The sequence below is a fragment of the Crinia signifera genome, chromosome 1, assembly GCF_055691185.1.
Source record: "Crinia signifera chromosome 1, ASM5569118v1, whole genome shotgun sequence".
Classification (NCBI taxonomy): Eukaryota; Metazoa; Chordata; class Amphibia; order Anura; family Myobatrachidae; genus Crinia; species Crinia signifera.
This window is the reverse complement of record NC_139217.1, coordinates 67575466-67598950: the sequence shown is the minus strand read 5'-3', so window position 1 is coordinate 67598950 and position 23485 is coordinate 67575466. Positions and strand designations below refer to the sequence as shown.

Below are 23485 nucleotides of genomic sequence, written 5' to 3'. Positions count from 1 at the left end.
CATATTGAGGAAACCCACTCAGCCATTGTTTCGTTCGACGCAAATAAGGCCTTCGACTCCGTCGAGTGGCCTTATCTATGGCAGGTAATGAAGCGTATGGGCTTTGGTCCACAATACTTAAGGTGGGTCCAGTTGTTATATGTCTGCCCGATGGCCAGGATCTCTGTCAACAGTCATGTCTCATCTCCTTTCGCGCTGGGAAGGGGCACTAGACAGGGATGCCCCCTCTCTCCTAGTCTCTTCGCCATAGCAGTAGAACCGCTTGCCTGTCTCCTTAGGTCACACCGAGATATAGTCGGGCTCCAATTGGGTCAAAGAACGGACACAGTAGCACTTTATGCTGACGACCTACTCCTGTTTTTAAAAGACTACAGATTGTCTGTGCCGACTGCCCTGCAACTGATGGGTGAATTTGGCGGCTTCTCCGGTCTTACGGTGAACTGGTCCAAATCCTCCATCATGCCCCTGAGAGGTCCACCACCCGTGACCACGAGCACCCCTCTTCCACTTAGTTGGGTTTCCCAATTCAAGTACCTGGGGATTATTATCACTAATACTAGTTCAGATTTTATACCTAAGAACCTAGCTCCTTTGCTATCCATGGTTAAAGATAAATTGTCGGTATGGACCAAGTTACCCCTGAATGTCATTGGCAGAGTCAATTTGGTCAAAATGATCCTACAGCCTAAAATAACGTATGTCCTAAATCAGTCCCCGGTGTACGTCCCTGCCTCCTTTTTCAGACACTTAAACAGCTTGCTGTCCTCATTGATATGGGCCAACAAACGCCCCAGAATTAGTATCAGCACCCTTACTAGGCCACGGGCAGATGGGGGCCTGGCCCTGCCACAATTCAGACTATATTACTACGCTGGCCAGTTCTCACTACTTAGGCATTGGACGCAGGACACCGACCAAAGTTCACTCCCGACCACATTTCTACACCAAATATGCCCTGACATCACACCCACGCAGCTGCTTCTGGGTGGGAGGGTGCCAAGAGGCGCCCCTCCCCTGGTGGTCCAGGCTGTCAAGATATGGCAGGAGGTCCAATCCTTGATGGGATACACAGCTATAGACCCTGGAGCTCCCCTCTGGCATTCCACCAAATTACCTGAACTTGCCTGCTTGTCAGGAAAGAGTCTGTGGTCGTCTGGGGGAGTGGTGACGATTGGACAAGTATATGAGGCAGCTGTGCTGAAGTCCTTCCAGCAGTTGAGGGAGGAGTTCGGGTTGCCCCGGGTGCACTTCTTCAGGTATCTGCAGTTACGCCATGCCCTAAATACCCAATTTAACAATGGCCCCCCTGAACTACTAGCTTCCCCAGCAAAAATATTCCTAGCCAATCTCGGACAAGTCAAAACCATCTCTCTGGCCTATTCATTCTTATTGTCCTTTATACATAAAGACTCACTTCCCGCCCTGAGGATCAAGTGGGAGAACGATGTTGGCACCTTTGAGGAGGAGGAGTGGGAGGAGGCATTGGCCTCACCACGACATGCCACGGTCTCCGCGAGGTTTCAACAGGTTCAGATATTTATCATACACAGAACATACCTGACTCCATACACCCTGGTTAAGTTTGGAGGACGGGCCTCCTCGGCCTGCCCAAAGTGTGGAATTTTGCAGGCGAACTTGTGGCATCTCCTTTGGGAATGCCCTCTAGTTAGCTCATTCTGGGTGGCGGTTAAATCGATTATAACATCTACTGGAATACCTGGACAGGCCCTGACCCCCAAGATGTGTGTTCTGGGTAGTAAAGCAGGCACTTCACTAAATAACAATGAGGGTCAATATGTGACAAACTTATCCTCCCTTGCTAAAGTTGTCATAGCTAGGCACTGGATGGCTAGCCTGGGACCCACGGTGGCGGAGTGGAGGGCACTGGTTAACACCACAGTACAGCATGAGAAATACGTGTACATGTCTAGGGGCACTCTTCCTAAATTCGACAAGGTATGGGGCAGGTGGTTGGAATCCCCGCACTCAGCTCATATTTGATGAATCCAGGGTCAGTATATATCGCGGGATGCGGATGCTGATAACCACAAGACCAATATCCATCTAAGTCCAATGTATTGTGTGAAGCCCACTGATATGCTATTCTGGGTGAGACTGAACCCCCCCATATGCGCTCTCATTAGTGACTTAAGATTCTCCACTTTCCATCTATCTCTTCTTCTTATCTCTCTCCTTCTCTTTCCTCTTTTGTTTGTATCTTTAAATATGTAATTTAAAAAACAAAATAAGATGGCTACCCAGTCAGAGAAAATTGGCAAAATTATATTTATCCTTTATTAATCGGTTGATTTACATTGTTGCAAAATAATGACACTGTATGTGAACGATATGTACATTCTGATGCTTTATTTTGATTGATTTGGACTGATTGATTTATATGCACAATGTCTGATTCGCTGTTTTGCTCTGTCTTTACTACCTGCAAAATAAAATAACTTTATTCAAAAAAAAGCTAAGAAATCTAGTTCCGGGAACTGGAGATATCTGCAGTCTAGCAAGCTGTCCTCCCCCCAGAAAATTATGAATAATAAGCCCACTCCACTATACACCCCTCCTCTGCGTATTAAACATCCTCTACCACCCTGGAAGTTATGTATAGGGGCCCCTTCATTCAGCCCAATGCCCCCTTCTCCCACCTCATCTCCCACCATCTTTGCAGTAAAGGGGTAATTAGTAGAAATTACTGAGCCCTACATGCTGAGCGGTTGATATAATACCCCCTACCACCCGCGGGACATCAAAGCTTACGCTCATAGCACCCCCCACCCCTACAGCTGGAGGATAGGTAGGGGCCCCAATACATTGCTATGCCCAGGGGTCTACACTGCTGTTATGTATATATATATATATATATATATTTATTATTATTATTTATATACATTTGGTCTATCTAAAATACTTTAACTGACCCGGCATATACTGGGTCACCTAAGTGTCCATCTCCGTGATTTGCTCCGCCCCTCTGGAAACCCCCTTCTGAAAAAACCCTGAGACTGGCTCTAATAGTAGTTCCCACCGTCACACTGTTGACTTTTTACTTTATGTTGTTATATGTCATGTCTTATGGTGTGTACACACGGTAGATATGCCGTGCTATGCGAGTTCCGATGCGATCAGATCGCATCGGGACTCGCATCGCACGGCATGCATGCAGTGGCACAATTTAGACTATATATAGTGCAGATCTGCACTATATAGTCTTGGCTGCCCTCTCTATTTGACAGCCGACTTGCACTCACACGGGAGTGCGCATCGGCAGCACATCAGGCACGCAAGCCCTAAAAAAGCATGCGATCTGCATGCGATATGGCTTCCGATGTTCACTATATCGGCAACATTGGAAGCCATATCGCCCCGTGTGTACATACCATTAGTGTTTATATGTGTTTTAGTAAACGTTATTGCACTTTTATGCTTGCACCATGTTATTTAATTCATTCATCTACTGCACAGCGCAGTGTACCCCTTTTTCTTTTAGGAAAGAGGAACTGCATGGTTTGTGACATGTGCTGGGTGTTATATTTTAGTTACAGTATCTGTTCTGTATTCATTATAACTCAAACCATGGCATGACATCGGAAACACCCCTCCATGGAAAAGCCATAGCAGTTAGTTGGGGTATGTACAGAACGCCACCAGAGAAAAGTAGAGAGGACAAGGGGAAGGAAGAGAAGGAAGGGGGGTAAGGAATAGGGAATATAAATGATCCACCTGAGGTGATATTTCCACCTCAAATGGGCTGAAAAGTCTGAAAGGAGCTGGAGAGACAATGGGAAACTGTAGCTGGAGACACTGGAGGGATGAAGAGACAAAAGAGGGCTGGAGACAGAAGGGGGCTCCGACGTCTGGTCCTTCTTTTGCCCACTTCCAGCACTGATTTAACATATACCAAGTTCACCCTTGTGCACTGCTTTATTTACACATGTGATACTGTACGTGTGATCTAAGCTGTGGGAACATAGCTCATCTCTCATTGTATACTGACATCACTGAACCTTAGGAAGAGTGCGCTGACAGAACTGTATGTAGCATATTCTGTTATCTATGACAAATGTTCACTTTGTGTGTTCTTGAGTATTGCTGGCATGTTCCTTATGGGATACAGGGGTAGATTTATTATAGCGGCGCCTATCGCGCCGCTATAACAGTTCCTGTTTCGCCTCATTAGCGAGGCGAAGCAGGAGGGGACACCGACAAGATCTATTAAGATCTTGCCGCCGAAGTGGGGGAGCGCCAACTCCCCCCTCCGGCGATGTCCCTCCTGGAGACAGCGCATCAGTTAATACTGATGCGCCGTCTCCTCCCCCCCCAGCCGGCTTACTCCGCATGTGCAGGATCTCGCTAGTCTCGCGAGATCCCAGCGCAGCTCAGCCCCAGCAGCAGGGACAGCGCTGTCCCTGCTGTTAGGTATAGGCATCGCCGTCTGCAGCTGGCGTAGTCGACAGCTGCAGGCGGCGGAACGGTCAGCGATGCTAAACATTCATAAATCTGGCAGGAGGCAGGGGCGCAGTGCAAAATATCGCCCCTGCGCTATGCCTCCTGCCCCACACCGCCGGCGTTAGAGTAAACGCTCGGCGGGTGTGATAGATTAGGCGATGCGCTATCCCCTGCTTCAGCGCACGGGGATAGCGCATTTACACATCAACGCCACTTCGTAAATCTACCCCACAGTTACTAGGTCGACCCTATTTAGGTCGACATGCCTTGGGTCGACCACTTAATGTCAACAGGGCATCAACACCTGAAATAGGTCAACATGGCTAAGGTTGACAAGCATTAGGTCGACAATGTCAAGTGTCAAGGTCAAAAGTCAAAAGGTTTTCCACTTTTTTTTGAGCGGACATGTTGGCACATGTCATTTCATGCCCTACCGTCCACTGCGGCATGGCGGGAGAATAAACTAGTGCTCAAAGCATGGCGAGCCATGAGAGGGGACGCGGTACACTTTGACGGTGTCCATGACGGCTAGGTTGACATTCGGAAGAGAAAAAACGTGGAAACTCGTCAACTTTTTGACTGTTGACCTTGCCATTGTCGACCTAATGCTTGTGTTGATCTTTCAGCCAAGCCATGACCTAATGCATGTCGACCTAATGACCAATCCCCTTCTCTATAAGCCTTCATATATAGCGACATACAGTAATGTAGACTCACACAACATACCTTAAACAGCAAGACAGCATAGTCGTACATTAATATTGGCTCTTTGTTCTCCAGGGCCCCGCGCTCATACCATTCCATGGCCGCTCTGGTGTTCTTGGCAACACCTTGCTGACCCCAGAAAAGCATCTGTGCCAACCTGTGCTACAAGACAACGAGACATTGGCACAATGAGACTGCACAATACTCAGAACTAATGAGCAAACACAGGCAGAGCCAAACATAGACGAGGGAGATGTATCAGTGCCAGGAACAAGGCTCGTATGCTCTTATAATAGGAACTGGTCCTAGGTGATATGGCTAAATACATCCAAGGTCAGTACAAAGATGAATCCAATCAACTCTCCGTACATGGGGAGCATGTAGAGGACATTCATTCCTCATTTAAGAACACAACAAAGGAGGTTCCGCCATCTACATAACACGTTCTATTACTGTAATGCTGTGATATTCCATATGGCATCCGTTGGTTCTCTTACATGAAATAGTATAATCATCCTCTCACAGAATATATCTCTGGACTGTGGCCTCTCTTATCTGGCCATCTTGCCTCCCACATCACATTCGCTCATCTTCCCCTCCAAACGTAACGCTCATGTATCTCCTCCGGGCTCACACTGGCTCCCCTTTCCCTTCACATTCCAATTGAGGCTCCTCACACTCTTCCAGTCTTCTCCCCACGAGATTTCGGACCTCATTTGCCTACACACTTCTGTCACTACTGCTGCCTCTCCTCCAATCTGATTATCTCCTCGCCTCCAATATTTCTGTCACGCCCCACAGCTCTCAAACCTTCTTGTCTTAGAAGCACTGGTACTCTATGGGGACGCAAAGCTTGCCCTAAAGATGGTCCTATAATCTCCAGATATGTCCTTGTGCATTTTTGCTGCTGTCATGCCAAAAAGCCTCTCTTGGCATGCCATGTCCCGTGAGACTCTGCAAGCCTTGGATGTCTTTTTTTCAAAATGCTTCTTAGTCAGAACACACCAACAGACTCTGCTGATTAATTTGATGTGTGGCACTGCCAGGTATAACTGTGTGCCTCTCTTAAGCCCCATAAACATGGGGTGATCCTTCTTAACGTTGGGTGCTAAGCTATGTAAAGGGCTTTTACTGCCCCACATGCTGGTACCTGTGGTTCTCCCAAGTACCAGCATGTGGGGCAGGCTTGCTGGGAACTGTAGTCCCACTGTAAAAGACAATATTTTTTTTTTAACCTGCTGTTAACCCCACACCCACCATCCAGGGGTGTGGGGGTTAGCCTTGGGCTTCAGCCCAAGTCTGGGGCTCCCGGGAGACGGGGGACCTCTTTATTTGGGGGGGGGGGGGGGTCCCATCTCCTCAAGAACTCCTGGCCTGGAGTGACTAGTAGGGTGGGTAATGTTTTGGCCACAGGACCCCGTCATGCGTCTCCGCTGGCTATGGCATTACACCCCCTGCTGGTGGAGCCCGGTGCTGGTTCCTAAAATACGGGGGATCTCTATTCATCTTGTCCCCTATTCATCTTGGATATTTTAGGATCCAGGGCCAGCTCCAAAGGGTGGGGTGGATGCAGGTGCCTCACCAGCCAGCGATCTCACCACATATCATTGCTGTGTGGAGACCTGCAAAACATGCACTGTGTGGGCTCCTGGAGACTGAGTTTGAGAACCTGTGTTCTAAGTGATCTAGACAGATTCCTTAGAAAACAGGCAAAAATCGCCCCATGTGTATACCCCGTAATCAGCATACACAATGACATGATGCAGTGGCAGTGGATTTTCTTCCAAGTCAAGTTACTTTGTGCCTCATATTCAGACTCAGTCACATGCAGATATACAAGTGTCACATATATAAATCAGCACAGTCTCCTGTTGCCTCCTAGCCATACTGCTTTGCAGCAATGTGGTCAAAAAAAGATGCCCAATGCTTGCAGAGTTGCAAAGGGCCAGGCGTCGACCTTCAGTGGTCGACCCAATGCAAGTTGACCTAATTTGGCATCACTTCTGTGGGCTAAATATAAGTTTATATTTGAATATGAAGCATTGTCAATAGTGGTTTGGTCCATAATCTGTCTGTCTCCAAGCTGCCAGTTGTACTCTATATGATGTTATTCAGCAATAATAGTCATGCCTAGACGCTCTGGTTACCTGGGCATATGCGTCTCCTCTCTCTGCATTCAGTTTGAGCCACAAGAAAAAGTCATCATTTTCTCTAGTCTGCTCTTTCAATATGTCGTCATCCATTAGCCTTATGATTTCGACAAATGCCTTAAATGGAAGACATGGGGTGTGTTATAAAACCGCAGAGATAAAGTCATGTAGACATGTAGATTTATTGAGGACATTAAGAATCTAAGGTACTTGTTTCCTAGCACGGCGCCCATTGCATCGTATACCATTGTGCTAAATAAGGTATACAATGGCATGCGATGCGATGTTGTACAATAAAATATCGCATCACATCGTATGCCATACAATGGCATACGATGCGATTGTATACGATTTTTTATTGTACAGGCACCCTGATGGGTCCTTACAATGTTAAATGGCCCCCCCATAGTCAACGCCACCCCAGGATCAACGCCAACCCGAAGCTTGGCAAGCGCAGCAAGCCCGCGAGGGGCAGCGGTACGTGTCCTCCGACCTTTTCATACCCCCACTATCCACGTCAGCGTGGAGTTAATTTTAGATAGTGTGGCGAGCGCTGCGAGCCCTGCGAGGGGACGCGGAAGACATGTAAAGTAATACGCGTGCGCTCGCCATGCTTCGGGCTCGGTGGCTCGCTGCGCTCGCCACACTATCTAAAGTGAACTCCACACCAACGTGGATAGTGGGGGTATGAAAAGGTCGGAGGATGCGTACCTTCAACCCTCGCGGGCTCGCTGTGCTCGCCACGCTTCGGGTTGGCGCTTTGCCTTTGCGTTGATAGTGGGGGTGGCGTGGGGGTGCATTTAACATTGTAAGCACCCATCTAAAGTCAACTAAACGCTGACGTGGATAGTGGGGGTATGAAAAGGTCGGAGGACGCATACCGCCACCCCGCGCAGGCTCACTGCACTTGCCACGCTTCAGGTTTGCGCTTCGCCTTTGCGTTGATAGTGGGGGTGGCGTGGGGGTGCATTTAACATTGTAAGCACCCATCAGGGTGCTTGTACAATTAAAAAACACATCGCATCGCATGCCATATAGCCGCATGCGATGCGATGCTGTAAGATGGACATCGGGGGCGCCGTGCTAGGAAACAAGTACCGAATCTAAATATATCCACAGAAGAAAAGGAGAAGAGCAAAGATCATCGATTATAAGGTTATCATTCAATCATCTCTGAGCACTGGCCTTCTCTCCAGGACTGGAAATGGGGCTCACTGGAAGCTGACTGCAGTGCAATGGCATTGGCAGTTTTGGACACTTCACCATTGGTGCACCATTGACACTTGCAAAAGCCTATATGCTTCTCAGGGTCTCCTATGGAAATTTCTGTAAACATGGCATCTGTGGCTGTGGATCAGCTTTGGGAACGCAGCCATGTTCACTGACGCATCTGTGAAATTCTTATAACACATTTATGAGACGCCCTTTTTTAACCAACACTTTAGGCCAATAGCGTCAGCTTTCCCTTATAGATCAGGCCAATAGCGTCAGCTTTCCCCTTATAGATCAGGCCAATAGCGTCAGCTTTCCCCTTATAGATCAGGCCAATAGCATCAGCTTTTCTCTTATAGATCAGGCCAATAGCGTCAGCTTTCCCCTTATAGATCAGGCTAATAGCGTCAGCTTTCCCCTTATAAATCAGGACAATAGTGTCAGCTTTCCCCTTATAGATCAGGACAATAGTGTCAGCTTTCCCCTTATAGATCAGGCCAATAGTGTCAGCTTTCCCCTTATAGATCAGGACAATAGTGTCAGCTTTCCCCTTATAGATCAGGACAATAGCGTCAGCTTTCCCCTTATAGATCAGGACAATAGCGTCAGCTTTCCCCTTATAGATCAGGCCAATAGCGTCAGCTTTCCCCTTGTAGATCAGGCCAATAGTGTCTGATTTTCCCTTATAGATCAGGCCAATAGTGTCAGCTTTCCCCTTATAGATCAGGCCAATAGCGTCAGCTTTCCCCTTATAGATCAGGCCAATAGCGTCAGCTTTCCCCTTATAGATCAGGCCAATAGTGTCAGCTTTCCCCTTATAGATCAGGCCAATAGCGTCAGCTTTCCCCTTATAGATCAGGCCAGTAGCGTCAGCTTTCCCCTTATAGATCAGGCCAATAGCGTCAGCTTTCCCCTTATAGATCAGGCTAATAGCATCAGCTTTCCCCTTATAGATCAGGCCAATAGTGTCAGCTTTCCCCTGATAGATCAGGCCAATAGTGTCAGCTTTCCCCTTATATATCAGGCTAATAGTGTCAGCTTTCCCCTTATAAATCAGGCCAATAGTGTCAGCTTTCCCCTTATAGATCAGGCCAATAGCGTAAGCTTTCCCCTTATAGATCAGGCTAATAGCATCAGCTTTCCCCTTATAGATCAGGCCAATAGTGTCAGCTTTCCCCTTATAGATCAGGCCAATAGTGTCAGCTTTCCCCTTATATATCAGGCTAATAGTGTCAGCTTTCCCCTTATAAATCAGGCCAATAGTGTCAGCTTTCCCCTTCTAGATCAGGCCAATAGCGTCAGCTTTCCCCTTATAGATCAGGCTAATAGCGTCAGCTTTCCCCTTATAGATCAGGCCAATAGCGTCAGCTTTCCCCTTATAGATCAGGCTAATAGCATCAGCTTTCCCCTTATAGATCAGGCCAATAGTGTCAGCTTTCCCCTTATAGATCAGGCCAATAGTGTCAGCTTTCCCCTTATAGATCAGGCTAATAGTGTCAGCTTTCCCCTTATAAATCAGGCCAATAGTGTCAGCTTTCCCCTTCTAGATCAGGACAATAGTGTCAGCTTTCCCCTTATAGATCAGGACAATAGTGTCAGCTTTCCCCTTATAGATCAGGACAATAGTGTCAGCTTTCCCCTTATAGAGCATGCCAATAGTGGAAGCTTTCCGCCTTATAGATCAGGCCCACAGCGGCAGGGTCCACCTTATAGATAAATCCATTGGTGGCAGGGTCCACCTTATGGATCAGGCAAATAGCAGGGTCCACCTTTGAATCTATCTGTAATTCCCAACTGTGGGTGTTAGTGGCAATCGACTTCAACCTTTTCAGAACTTAAGGACAGTTCACCTGTAGATCATTATTTTTGCTATTCCTGGAATTAAAAGTGATCTGAATGGCAGTTTGTCGTCTCACTGACAACCCACTGCCGCCTGGCCACAACCCTTTCATAGCACGTTTTTAAATAAAATATCACTTGACATCACAGGTACTGTAAGCTAACAACCTCATTTTACATTAAACATACGGGAGACATGCAGACAGTTGGACAGTAGACATGGGTGAGAGTATAGAGCAGAGGGTATATGCTGAAAGCTGGGGGACATGATCTATGAATGTCTATAATAGAGAAATGCATAATACTTGTTCTGCATGTCCTGCCGAACGATCCTTTTGAGTCTTTTTTGCCACATTCATGTAGTAAGCAAATGCAATATCTAAGTCCAAACTGTGATGGTCAATTCCTTGGAGATGCTTATACCCAAGCTTCAGCAGAGCGAGCCTATCCTCTCCTTGTGCTGCAACCAGACTGTAAAGCAGACCCTGGATACAGAAAAAGGAAATGTTCATCAATTGATTAACATTCAAATTCTATGACCTTTTATAACAGCCTTTTATAATAGTCTTAATGAGGTACAACAGGGATTAATGAATGCAGTAAAGTGGATTAACCACGAAAGCGTCTTCAAAGCTGCCCTATAAGAAGAAGCTCTCGTTTATCTTAATTGTAATCACTAGCGAACATAAGGGATTATAATATTTCAGTAAATCATTTCAAATTATTTATTTTTTTGCCTTAAAGAGCTAATAGATAACAGATAGGTCCCGGTGAAAAGAAAACCCTTTGTACCAAATAATACATCAAAAATAATTTCCCAGTGAAATAAATCTGTTCAAATGTGTTTACTTGTACTGTATAATTTTTAATTTATTTTTTCAATAAAGTTTTTCAATAATGCTAGTAAAAAGAAACCTGAAAAAAAACCCACTAACGACAAAGAAAGTTTAATTGGCAGTAAAACATTTCCTGCGTTTGTATGGTATTGGAAACTTTAGGAATAGACCATTACAAAAAATAAAGTACAAAATAACAAATATGTACTAAGGGCCTAATTCAGGCGTGATTGTTGGGCAGATAATTTTTGGAGCCTTGCAATTAGGTATAGGCCGCCCGCCAGAGTAAAATCCCGCTGTATGTACGCATGTGCTGCCTATCGATAATTGCCCGGCCTGCTAATTTGCAGATGTGTGATCAGGTTTGAATTAGGCCCTGAGTGTAAACAGATGTATACACCTCAGCTGAGCCAGATAGCAGCTATCACTCTCGCTGTTATTGTCGTAAATAAATAAAATTACTGGTAGCAACAAAATTACATTGCCTGATTACACTGGTCAATTTGATGTGTGACATTTGTACACTTGTGTGCGACTGAGTGAATCTGTGCGCAAGGACTCTGATGTGAGCAACTGTGGCTTTTTCTCCTGCCAAGTTCCCAGTGGCGTAACTTGAAATTTTGCTTCCCCCCCCAAAAAAAAGTCTCTGGCACCCCCCCTCCCTCATCAATTAAAGCTCTCTGTGGGCCACTGAGGAGACAGTCAAGGGGGAGGGCTCCTAGCCTCCCACCTCCTTCCTCCCTCCCCTGCTCGCCTGCCTCTGGCAAGCCAGCGGTCACAGGTTAGGGCTTCCTCCTCCTTCCTGTGTCCAGGCTCACGTCCACTGCACCTCCAGCAGATAACAAACAGGGACAGAGCTGTCGGGAAGATCAAGAAGGCAGAGCTCTTCAGATTCAGAATGCTACTGTCAGTAGCTGCTGCTCATAAGGCTTTACTGGCTGAGCAGGAAATAGCTTCATCCTCAGTGCTTGAATGAACTGTGAATGGCAGTGGCAGAGCACCAGCATCGGCGGGTCTCCTGCTCCCAGACTCTGGCCATCCATGCTACGCAAATTCAGCAGCTCCTACCAACTCAGCCATGCTGCAGATCAAGATACATGGCTTACTCATGTTCGGCGGCTGCTGCTGAGGTACCTGGGCTGTGGCGCCGGCTCTCCCCCACCTCCGCTAGGGCTGCGGAGCCCTAGTTACGCCACTGCAAGTTCCGTGGTGCTTTACCTGTGACATTGTACCTGTGTCAGCCTAGTTTAAAGTACACCGTCAATGGTGTTTCCCTGTGTCTGCGATCATTGCCAAGTGGCTCCCACCATATGGCCTACAGAGTGTATGAGAGCACATCAGTACCCGCATAATGTTCTCCATGATGGTACCAACCTGGGCTGGATCAGTAGGCACACCTAGACCAATCTCATACATAATGGCAAGCATGTACGATGCTTTATGGTACCCACTGCAGCTGGCATCCGACAGGGTGGGAACAACAGCACTGAGGTCGGAACTGTCAGATAAATTCTTCATTGCAGCTTCAAATATATTTTTACCAAACCAAACAACTGGATCATTTGAAAAATCTAGAACATAAATAGATAAATGTAAGTAGAATGTTGTATAATTCCATGTAATACCACTGATGACCTGACTGCATATGAAATAAATAAATAAAAAGCTGACTTATGATCGTTATCATCTTACCAGGAAACTGCTAAAATTCATGAAATAGATCTACCGCCGTCACAGCAGATTTCATATCAGGTATGGACAGATTACTTGGTATTAACTAATATTCAACTTTTTTTATTTTTTACATGAATAAGTTAATTAAGCAAATAAATATAGTTCCTGAAGCTAAACATGGCTGATCTCTTCACTTTGTCCAAATGTCAAGAATGGTTTCAAATATTAGTAGTTATTACCAATCTGGTCACAACTTAAAGGGTTCTATGCCAGCAGATTACTGAACACCAATTATACAGGGGCTGATAGAATGCGAGATCAGTCGATATCAGCTACAGTATATATTGTATGGAGACAGATTCCAGCACAGAACACATCAACTCCTGCAGCTGTTAGTGGAGTGCAATGTGCTACAGTATACTAAGGAAATGCAGAGGATTCTGTAAGGTAAGGACATAAAACATTCATGTACCAAGCAGGGGAAAGAGTTTAGAAGTGGACCAGTGTAGACATTGCCTATAGTCAGTGGTGTAGCTACGTGCCACGGTGCCCGGAGCAAGGGCATGTTTCGCGCGCCCCCCCCCCTGATTTGTAGTAGCCAGGCTCTTGCGCATATAACCCCCCCTCCCCCTCTGGGCATATAAATCCTCTTGAAAGGGGCCCCCACCAAGGGCGTAACTACCATAGGTACAAGAGGTGCAGCTGCTATGGGGCCCAGAGCTGAAGGGGGCCCATCTTTGCTGTGTAGTAATACGTTTTACATACATTTATCACCATCATTTGCTAAATAGGGGGCCCTTACAAACTTTTGCTATGGGGCCCACGAATATATAGGTACGCCTCTGGGGCCCCCCACCCTCACCCTTTTGGCATCACAGTTTAAAAAATATACATATTGGTCCCCACATGAAAAAAAACCATACACAAAACTCTAGACTATTAGCACCACATTGTAGTGCAGTGATCCGTATAGTTATGTAGATATATATATATATACACAGAGGCGGATCCAGAAAAAAAAATGACGTGGGGGGGGGGGGGGGGGGCACCTAAAAGAAAATATAGCAGTAAGAAAGCAGTATTGTATTGGTCAAATGTAATTAATAAGTATATGAGTATAATGTTAGCAGCAACAAATAAAAAAAAAACACAAAAAATAAATAAAAATAATATAAAACAAGATTTAAAAAAAAGAATAGAATATAAACAGATTCAAATGAATATAACAGGTGCTTGCTACAGCTGTGAAATTCCCCCTACTCTCACCTAGATGTTGCAGTCTCCTTCCTCATTCTCCTCCTTTTGCTGCCTTCCATTGCTCCGGTCCGCGCAGCCTGGATTTACTTGCAGTGCAGGGAGGGGGGTGGCAGAGGTGTCAGACGCACATTTCAAATGCTGCCTGTCAGTGGACTGGTCACTCCCGGGGAGTCCTTGGTCACGCACAGTATTGTATCTCTGCCCGGCGGCTCGTCATCCCACTTCAGACGCGCGGGCAGCGATGGTGATATGACATCACCCGCACGGCGTCAAAACTGTGAGGCACCCAGCAGCGGCATATTGGTCAGTCGGCAACTAGATGAGGTTGCACAAGCCCCCCAGAAGAGGCGGTCAGCGTCGGGCACAGCGGGGGTAGTGTCTGGGCGGGGGAGCCGGCGAGCAGGGCAGGGTAGCCGGTGGCAGAGTGCACGGCTCCGGCGCCAGGTGACATCTCTGCGCCTGGAGCATGTGCTCCACTGGCTCCGCCCTAGCTACGCCTCTGCCTATAGTAACCACTCCACTTATTTTAGAGAAAGCTGATTGGTTGCTCTTATTATTGCACTTCTTGATAAAAACAACCCCTAAATGTTGATTAATAGCTGGCACTACACTGGCAGCTACAGGAACTAGTAAGGTTTGTGATCTTTATCAATACAAGGTTCTATATGTGCTCACCCTGAAGACCCTTTTTGGAGACTCTACACCCTTTTCTACATGTAAAAGAAAATGTTTTTTGCTCTGACCCTACATATTAACAATGGTTGGGGGCATGGGTGCTTTATCTTGGGCTAACTGGAGTTCCAAGCAAGACTTATGAATTATAGGTTATTAATGAGAGTCTCGTCTACAGTACAGGATTGGTTGTAACAGCATGAAGATGCGTTAGGCAGATCTTACCCCAGGAAATCCACTCGGGAGAGCTCAGTAAGCTAAACAGACTACTATGTTTATCGTGGTCCTCTGTTGTCCAAGGATCCAAACTAGAAGTCGGTCTATCTCCATATTTCAGGTACATGTCTTTGTAATAGTTCCTTGCTGCACCTGGAAATGAATGATATACAGTATTAGCCTACACTATCACTGGTAAGTTTCATTCTTGGGATGTGCCAATGAAAACGCAAGTACAGGCCCTTATTCGGGTTCACTCGCAAAGGAAAATTCCTTCTCAAATGGACAAAACCATTTGCACTGCAGGGGTGGGGGGGGGGGGGTGGAGGGGGAGTGTAATGTGCAGAGAGAGTTAGATTTTGGTTAGTTATTTTGTTTCTGTGCAGGAAAAATAGTGGCTGCTTTATTTTTACATTGCAATATAGATCTCACTTTGAAGTAAAACCACACCCAAATCTAATTACTCTGTGCAAGTTACATCTGCCCCACCTGCAGCGCACATGGTTTTGTCCATTTGGGAAGGAATTTGCCTTTGCAAGTGAATCAGAATAAGGGCCACAGTATAAACAAAATACAAGCCACTGCCTCAGTAAATAACTTGCCCATACAGTACATGCCCATAACACGGTTTGATATATACCTCATGTATTTACTGGTACTAGTTGCATGCACTGCACTTACACTTGGTTTCCTTGTTGCGGTTCTCCAGATGGATAAGAGAATGAAGGCGCACTATGTGTTTTGCGTTCATACACCTGCTATAGTAATCGCCTATCTGATGGTAAATCTCATGTTCTGGGAGAAAGTTCGATATCTACATTAATAACAAATAAAAAAAGAGAAATAAACTCATGGTATCATCTTGCAGTAAAGGCCTAATTAATGTTGCAATTATGATCTTTCAGGCCACGGAACTGGTAATGGTAATAAAAACGGATGCCGGCCACACTCATCGGAAGTTCAATTGGTGCAGAAAAGTGGATTATACACAATTACGGAAAGCTAAGGGTTGGTTCATAGCTACACACACTGGCCACAGCAGTAACAAATCAGAAGCCATGTGTTTGTGCATATGATCATGAAGCCATCAGAAGATCCGAAACAGCATGGGTTTACTGGGGGAAGATCATGTCAAACAAATCTTATTGACTTTTTTGACCGGGTGACTAAAGTAATAGATCAAGGTGGGGCTGTAGATGTAGCTTATCTAGACTTTAGTCTTTAAGGCTTTTAGATCCCATGTGCATTCCTATGGATCTTTTGTTAAATCTTCTGATCTTTTGTGCAGCACGTAAGATCAGAAGATTCAGCTAAAGATCCACGGGAGAAGGATATAAATACATTAGAGACTGTACAAAAAAGAGCAACTAAAATGGTGCATGGCCTACATCACAAAACTTACCAGGAAAGACTAAAATATCTTAATATGTATACTTTAGAGCAGAGAAGGGAAAGGGGGGACATGATAGAAACGTTAAAATATATCAAGGGCTTTAACAAGGTACAGGAGGGAGACATTCTTCACAGGAAGAGGAGCAGCAGAACACGAGGACATGCACTGACACTAGAGGGAGGAAGATTCAGGGGAAATGTGAGGAAGATTTACTTCACAGAAAGAGTAGTAGATAAGTGGAATAGCCTCCCAACAGAGGTGGTAGAGGCAAATACAGTAGTACAATTTAACCATGCTTGGGATAGGCATATTGATATCCTTACAAAGAAATAAGGATCAAATATGGTTTGAGGTAACATGTTTTAAAAAGGGGCAGACTAGATGCGCCAAGTGGTTCTTATCTGCCGTCAAGTTCTATGTTTCTGTGTTACTATGTAACCTAAAATGGGCATGACCACCCTTAAACTCCCCATTACCAACTCAAAATGGCCACTTTCTGGATGGGATGCTCTAAGCGAAAAAAATGCTGTAAAAACCCCGTTATCTGGGTTTTACAGCATTTTAATATGCACGAAAACCCACACGCCGTGTTTTTCGCTGCAGGACCACAGCAACCCAGCAGCCCCCCACGGACCCCCACCGCCCCACACCGACGCACGCCGCCCACATCCCCTTCCGGGTGCAGGGAGGAGGCGGCAGAGCCCGCAGAAGCATCAGGATCATCAGCCGGCTGGGTAAGGGAGGAAGGGGAAGCCGCTGGGGCTCGTTTGCATCACTTGGACGATAGACAGGGTCACGGCGCCGTACAAAGGGTATACAATGAAACAGTACAGGGAGACAGGACTTAGCATTACCTTAAGAAAATAAATAACAAAAAATAAGTACAGGTAACAATGAGCACCACAATACAATACACAATACAGCTTAGATGTCTGTAGCGAGGGAGTAGTCAGCATACTATTATGGGCTGGCGGCCACAGGCAGGAGATTAGCATTTATCAACAGGAGAGTATGCGAGCAAAGATAGTCACTGAGTAGGAGAGAGCAGTAAGTGAATTATGAGGAGAAAAGGGCTATGACAACAAGAGGGAAGAGGGCCCTGCTCTGAGTAGATTACAATCTAGTGGGAAAGGGGGACATACAGATAACATGAGGTGCAAGCAAGCGTGCGGTGACCTGATGGCAGGATGTAAGCAAAGCAGAGATGGTCAAGGCAGGAGGCAGGGGTTGGAGGAGCAGCCTCATGACTAGAATATACAGCAGAAGGCTATGCTTTGATGAATAAGTGGGAGCACGTTCCACTGAACGGGAGCAGCACAAGCAAAATCTTGAACTCAAGCATGGGAAACAGTGACCAGGGTAGAGGAGAGGCGACGGACATTGGCTGACTGTAGAGGGCGGGAGGGAGTATGAATGAAGATGAGGTTGGAGATGTATGGAGTAGTGGAATTAAAGATGGCCTTGTATGTAAGTGTGAGGAGTTTGAAGAGGATTCTGTAGGGGAATGGGAGCCAGTGCAGATCTTGTCAAAGGGGAGTGGCAGGAGAGGAAGATAAGCCTAGCCGCAGAGGACAGATTGGAGGGGAGAGAGACGAGAGCGAACGAGGTCAGTGAGGAGAACAGTGCAGCAGTATAGGCGCGAGACTACCAGTGAGTGGATGATAAGTTTAGTTGCCCTCTGGGAGAGAAATGGCCTGATGCGTGCAATGTTGCGTATCTGGAACCTACAGGATTGTGCCAGAGCTTGGATGTGGGGTGTTAAAGAGAGGGAAGAATTAGGAGTGACACCCAAGCATATTAAAAACTGTTTATATTTGTACCTCATCCATCTGCAGAGCCCTGAGCCGATAATACTTCACAGGTCCGAAGAATCCTTCAATACCGACCACATACTTGCTTCCTCCAAGAGCCATGTAACCGACTGTGTCATCAAAATAGACATCTTCATCCAAACTTTAATAAGTATTTATAGTTAGTGCACACACACACACAGCCAAACTAACTACTACTAAAGAAAATTACTCCAAATACAGCATTGGTGTAGTTCATCACTTTGGACTAATCTTGAATCGTAATAAAGTGGAGAGTGACAAACACCCAGACAATCAGCCCCTCCCTATCATTTTTCAAACCCAGACTGTAACATGACAGTTAGGAGCCGGTTGGCTGCCTGTATATCACACTCCATTTTATCACTTTTTGAAGCTTTAAACATCTGGCCCTTTACGTTTTCCAGCGAGGAGCTGCAACCACGTTAGAGAGGACCAAATTAAAATTCAGCAAATTTTCTAATGAAAGTAAATTCATTTGCAAATCTTTTTTTTTTTTTTTTTATTCACATTTGTAGGATAGGGCTCTTTAATACATTCAGCTACGCAAAGGAGACTTGGTGAGCTGTGCTGTCTGTGAGAGAATAATATTACACAATGACACCTCCGTGCACTCAACGCAAATAATGGCTTTGTTTGTTCTAGCAATGACAGAAGATATTTAAGAAGCCATGAAGGAAGTGGGCGGTCTACACAGGCACAAGCGCCTGCAGAAGCAGTTAGATTAGGGGCTTATCCAAGTCTTATCAAAATTAACTATATTTATACTGAATAATATCCACTAATTGCGTATAAAACATTGTAAATATGTAAAATACTTTAAAGTTAGCAAAAATCATCAAACATTTGTCTGTTGCCCCATTATCCCACTTTTAGAGCAACACAGCCCAAATACTTGGGGCAAAATGTTTACTTTATGTACAGTATATGATAAAGTGAAATTTAATGATATGCAGTGATAATTTTTCCGAACATCCCCTCTTCTTTATGACTATCGTATTCCACTCCCAAGTATCTCTGTGTTTATCTTTACATTTCCTCACACATTTCAGGACAGATTATTCATACGTCTATCCTTAAATCCCCAAATAGCCCATATCTCACGATATATTTTGATACTTCACCAAAGCACAAACCCTAAGTAACTAGAACACCAAAAGCAAACATTGGTGCAAAAAAAGAAGCACAATGAATTAAAATATAGCAGGAAAAATCATCAAAGTTGAGAAGAAAGCACGTAGCACAAGAATCATGCAGGTGTCTCACATTGGGGCATATGTATTAAGCCTGGAGAAGAGATAAACTGGAGATAAATAGGAGATAAAGTGAAAGGAGATAAAGCGCCAACCAATGAACTGTGTTAGAAAATGACAGTTGGGAGTTGATTGGCTGGTGCTTTATCTCCTTTCACTTTATCCCCAATTTATCTCCAGGTTATCTCTTCTCCAGGCTTAATATATCTGCCCCAGAGTATGGCAGAAATGGATAGGTGTCATGGGAGAAATGAATTGCCATCACTGAGCTGTTAAGAGAATGAATTCCAGTAGCCATTAAGGTAACGTTATTTCTTGGACACTGTTGATCACCCATTTTTCCATCAAACTCTCCACTCCATTGGTCTATGAATCAGTTCTCTATTGATTCACCTCTTACTGTACATCAGTAACTGTTCCATTTCTATGTCTATTGCTTACTCCCCTTTTTTCCTCTAATTGGTGGCTTTCCACAAGGATCCACCCTTGGCCCCTCCTATTCCCTTTACACCTCCACAGTTTGTGAAAGTATTAGCTCTACTTCATGATCTTCCCATGATCTTCATTCTCTCTCTCTCTCTCTCTCTCTCTCTCTCTCAGATGCACTAAGCTTCAAAAGTGATAAAATAGAGAGTGATAAACAACCAGCCAATCAGCTCCTACCTGAGATTTTTCAAACACAGTCTGTGACATGGCAGGTAGGAGCTGATTGGTTGGTTGTTTGTCACTCTCCATTTTATCACTTTTGAAGCTTAGTGCATCTGGCCCTTTCTCTGTTGACAACATCTCCCTCCAGGCTCTTCGACAAGTATGCTGCAAAGAAGTCATACTCAAATCCTCTTATATGTTACCTGGCACATTCAACCAAATTATATTCCTACTGCTTCCATCTTGGAACCATCTCAATGGTCAGACCCTTTCACCACTGATGCCACCAAAACCTCCCCTTTCACCACTGATGCCACCAAAACCTCTGTCCAAGCACTAATCATCTCCTGCCTCAACTATTGCAACCTCCTCCTCTCTGTTCTCCCACTTTCACGGCTTTCCTGTTGTTATGAGGTCACTTCCTATTGCTGTGATTTTGTCATAGTCTATCAAGGCATGGGATAAGTAAATCTATTTATCTGTATATCATTTTGATAGATCTGTCAGATGTTATGTGTTATAGATTGAGCAGTATGATAAAAAAAAAAAACATATGACCATTAATATTTGCTCATTACAATTTACTTGCCTGTATGTTTGATCTTCAGGATTTCTTAACTCTTGTCCATGAAATATTTTTAATATTATCTAAAAGTCAAAAAAAGTATTGCTATGAAACAACAACATAATAATACCAATAATAAAAAGAATAAATAGCAATTCTATTAATATTAAATACGGATAACACCAGTAATAGCAGCAAAGAAATTATAGTCACATCAACAAATAATAACAAGAACAGACTAAGGGGGAATTCAATCTGTGCCAATATTTCCAACTTTTTTTAAAGTTGAATCTGTTTAGTTGGAAATGGCCGTGGAATGTTGAATCCGTGGCCGTTTTTGCCAATCCGCAAACTTTCCGACTCTCGACAGTCGAAACGGTACTTATATGTTAGTTGGGCGCCCAATTAGCATACGGACGGTAACGTAGGAAAATCGCATTCAATAATACAATATTATACAATAATATGATTGTATGTCCCAAAAATAAGTTTAACGCATCCCCCACTATCCACGCCACCCCGTAGCGTGGCGAGCGCGGCGGAATGTGTCCTCCGACTTTTTCATTACCCCACTATCCACGTCGGCGTGGAGCTGGTCTTATATAGTGTGGCGAGCGCAGCGAGCCACCGAGCCCGAAGCGTAGCGAGCCCCACGAGGGGACGCGGATTACTTTACATGTATTATCAGCGCCTGAAATATAAATCTGTTTTTGCTAGATTTGGCCCTATGGGTCTGACTCTGATTATCTGTAAATATGATAATTCTTTATGTCATTTGTTTAATATATTAATGTATACAATAAAACCAAAACAGAAAATAATAATTCTTCAGTAAAATTACCTTTTTTCTGTAAACTGTAACATCCAGGCGGAACCATTGATACAACGGGAGATAAAACGTAGACAATATAGCATTGGTGTTCCCATCAGTGAGTTGCAACTGCACATGAACTTTACCTAATAACAGAAGGAAACAGATCCTCACAATGTCGCAATATATATATTAATCTGTATATACCAAGTTTACACAAAGGGAGCAGCCATTTTGTAAGCTCGCCAATATTCTCGAAGTGAACAACTTTGCTCAAATTAATTTACATGTCAACTAGTGACATCAATGAGGTACAATGCTGCTGTTTGCTAGTGAATTGGTAAGATTTTTTTGTGTCATACTTTAGTGATGTCATCGATGTCGAAGCAATGCTGCAGGAGGTGTATAATGTTTAGGAGGTGTTTATGCTTCAGACATGCAGCACCGGATCACTATATGTAAGCATCGGCCATGTGAGTAACTCAGGTTGCCCACCTCTAACAGCCACGTTCGAAGGGGTAAATAAGGTTCACCCCAACCCTGGTGTCCTCAGGGTGACAAGGATGCTGCTGGAGGTAGAGAGCAGCAAGATGGGATAAACAGGCTTTGAGAACAAACACATTCCAAATGCGGGTTAAACCCACCAATGTAACAATGCATGAAGATAATACCGGATACAAGAAATGACAATGACAAGTAAATGTAACAATACACAAGCTGAGACCGTGAAGTAATACAATGACTGGAATGCAACAATGCAAAAGGATTACACTAGTAATCAAGTACACAAACAGTTAAGCAGATATCTCCTGACTTATCTCTGAAGTGGGAATGGCAGACCAGAGCGGGAGACACACACAGCTGGTACACTGGGACAGCAAGTCAATGGGACCAGGAACATGCAGGACTGCAGCACAAGCAAGGGCTCAGGACGCTGGAACTTCAGGAGCTGGCAGACAGGGCACGAGACACTGGAGCAACAAGAGCAAACAAACCAGGGACACCAAAGGCTTAGCTGAATAGCTTACAAACTGCTATCACCGGCATCTTGGTGAAGGGCAGCATGGGAGATAAAGGGACCATTCCCAATCAGAATAGCTAAGGCTGACAAGCTCCCTTAATACAGGTGAGCAGCCTGACACACAAGGCCCAGAGCTAATGATCTAATTATACAGCAGCTGCACTGCACATTGAGGACACAGGAGTCAGGCTGCAGCTCCAGAGTGCCAAAACCATATACCAGAAGACATGGTATGCAAACAGACAGAAATATGGAACAGGAATGAGCCACTGCTGTGGCTCATAACAACTGCTGCTTAGAACGGGTCCTGCGCATGCCCAGAACAGAAAACATTGGTTTGAGTTTATCTCTTAATTAGTTAATTGATGTATCCTTGATCGAGTCCACATAACAGCAGTATTTACAAATCATGTACAGTAAATGTTACTTGTACCAGTAGCCATAAATGCAGGGTGTGACAGCATAATTCGTGTTTATTAAGTGTTTACTTACCTTCACTGGTGAGGAAGAGAAGAGGTGTAGCATACATGCTATCAGCGTCTATGTGGTGGAAAATGCCACACTCTTTAGCTCTGCAATAGTCCAGCAAATACATCCAAATGGAAAGAGTAGTCCTGGAATACAATGGTAGCAAATCTATCAATTACTATACTAGTCCAATGGGAACATGGGATTTCTATTATCAGGATGGTTCATTTCTAGAGCGAACCATGTGGGGAACACAAATGCTGTGTATGGACAAAGTGCCTAATTCAGACCTGTTCGCTCGGTTTGACTGACTTTTCATTTACACGGTTTCCTCCGAATTCGGGGCGGGCGCTGATGTCATGTGATGCCAGCTGCCTGATCCAAGCAGGCATAGCAGCACCTGCATGTGCAGGAGAACACCCAGCATTTTTATGGGGACGCCCATAAACCGCTGAACATTCCCCTGGTCCCGTCCCCT

At 44.9% G+C, this 23485-nt stretch overlaps 1 protein-coding gene across 2 annotated transcripts in view; it reads right to left on the bottom strand.

Annotated features, from left to right (window-relative positions):
- Positions 1-23485, bottom strand: part of SEL1L3 (SEL1L family member 3) — a 65661-nt gene that overhangs the window by 29308 nt on the left and 12868 nt on the right. For both annotated transcript variants that reach the window (XM_083160326.1, XM_083160250.1), the window contains exons 4-13: positions 23032-23153; positions 21549-21664; positions 20732-20790; positions 18233-18365; positions 15701-15833; positions 15029-15172; positions 12575-12771; positions 10670-10849; positions 7311-7430; positions 5185-5325 (exon numbers count right to left, since the gene is read on the bottom strand). In XM_083160326.1, coding sequence (XP_083016452.1) covers positions 5185-5325; positions 7311-7430; positions 10670-10849; positions 12575-12771; positions 15029-15172; positions 15701-15833; positions 18233-18365; positions 20732-20790; positions 21549-21664; positions 23032-23153 — 1345 coding nt within the window. The remainder of the gene's footprint in view (positions 1-5184; positions 5326-7310; positions 7431-10669; positions 10850-12574; positions 12772-15028; positions 15173-15700; positions 15834-18232; positions 18366-20731; positions 20791-21548; positions 21665-23031; positions 23154-23485) is intronic.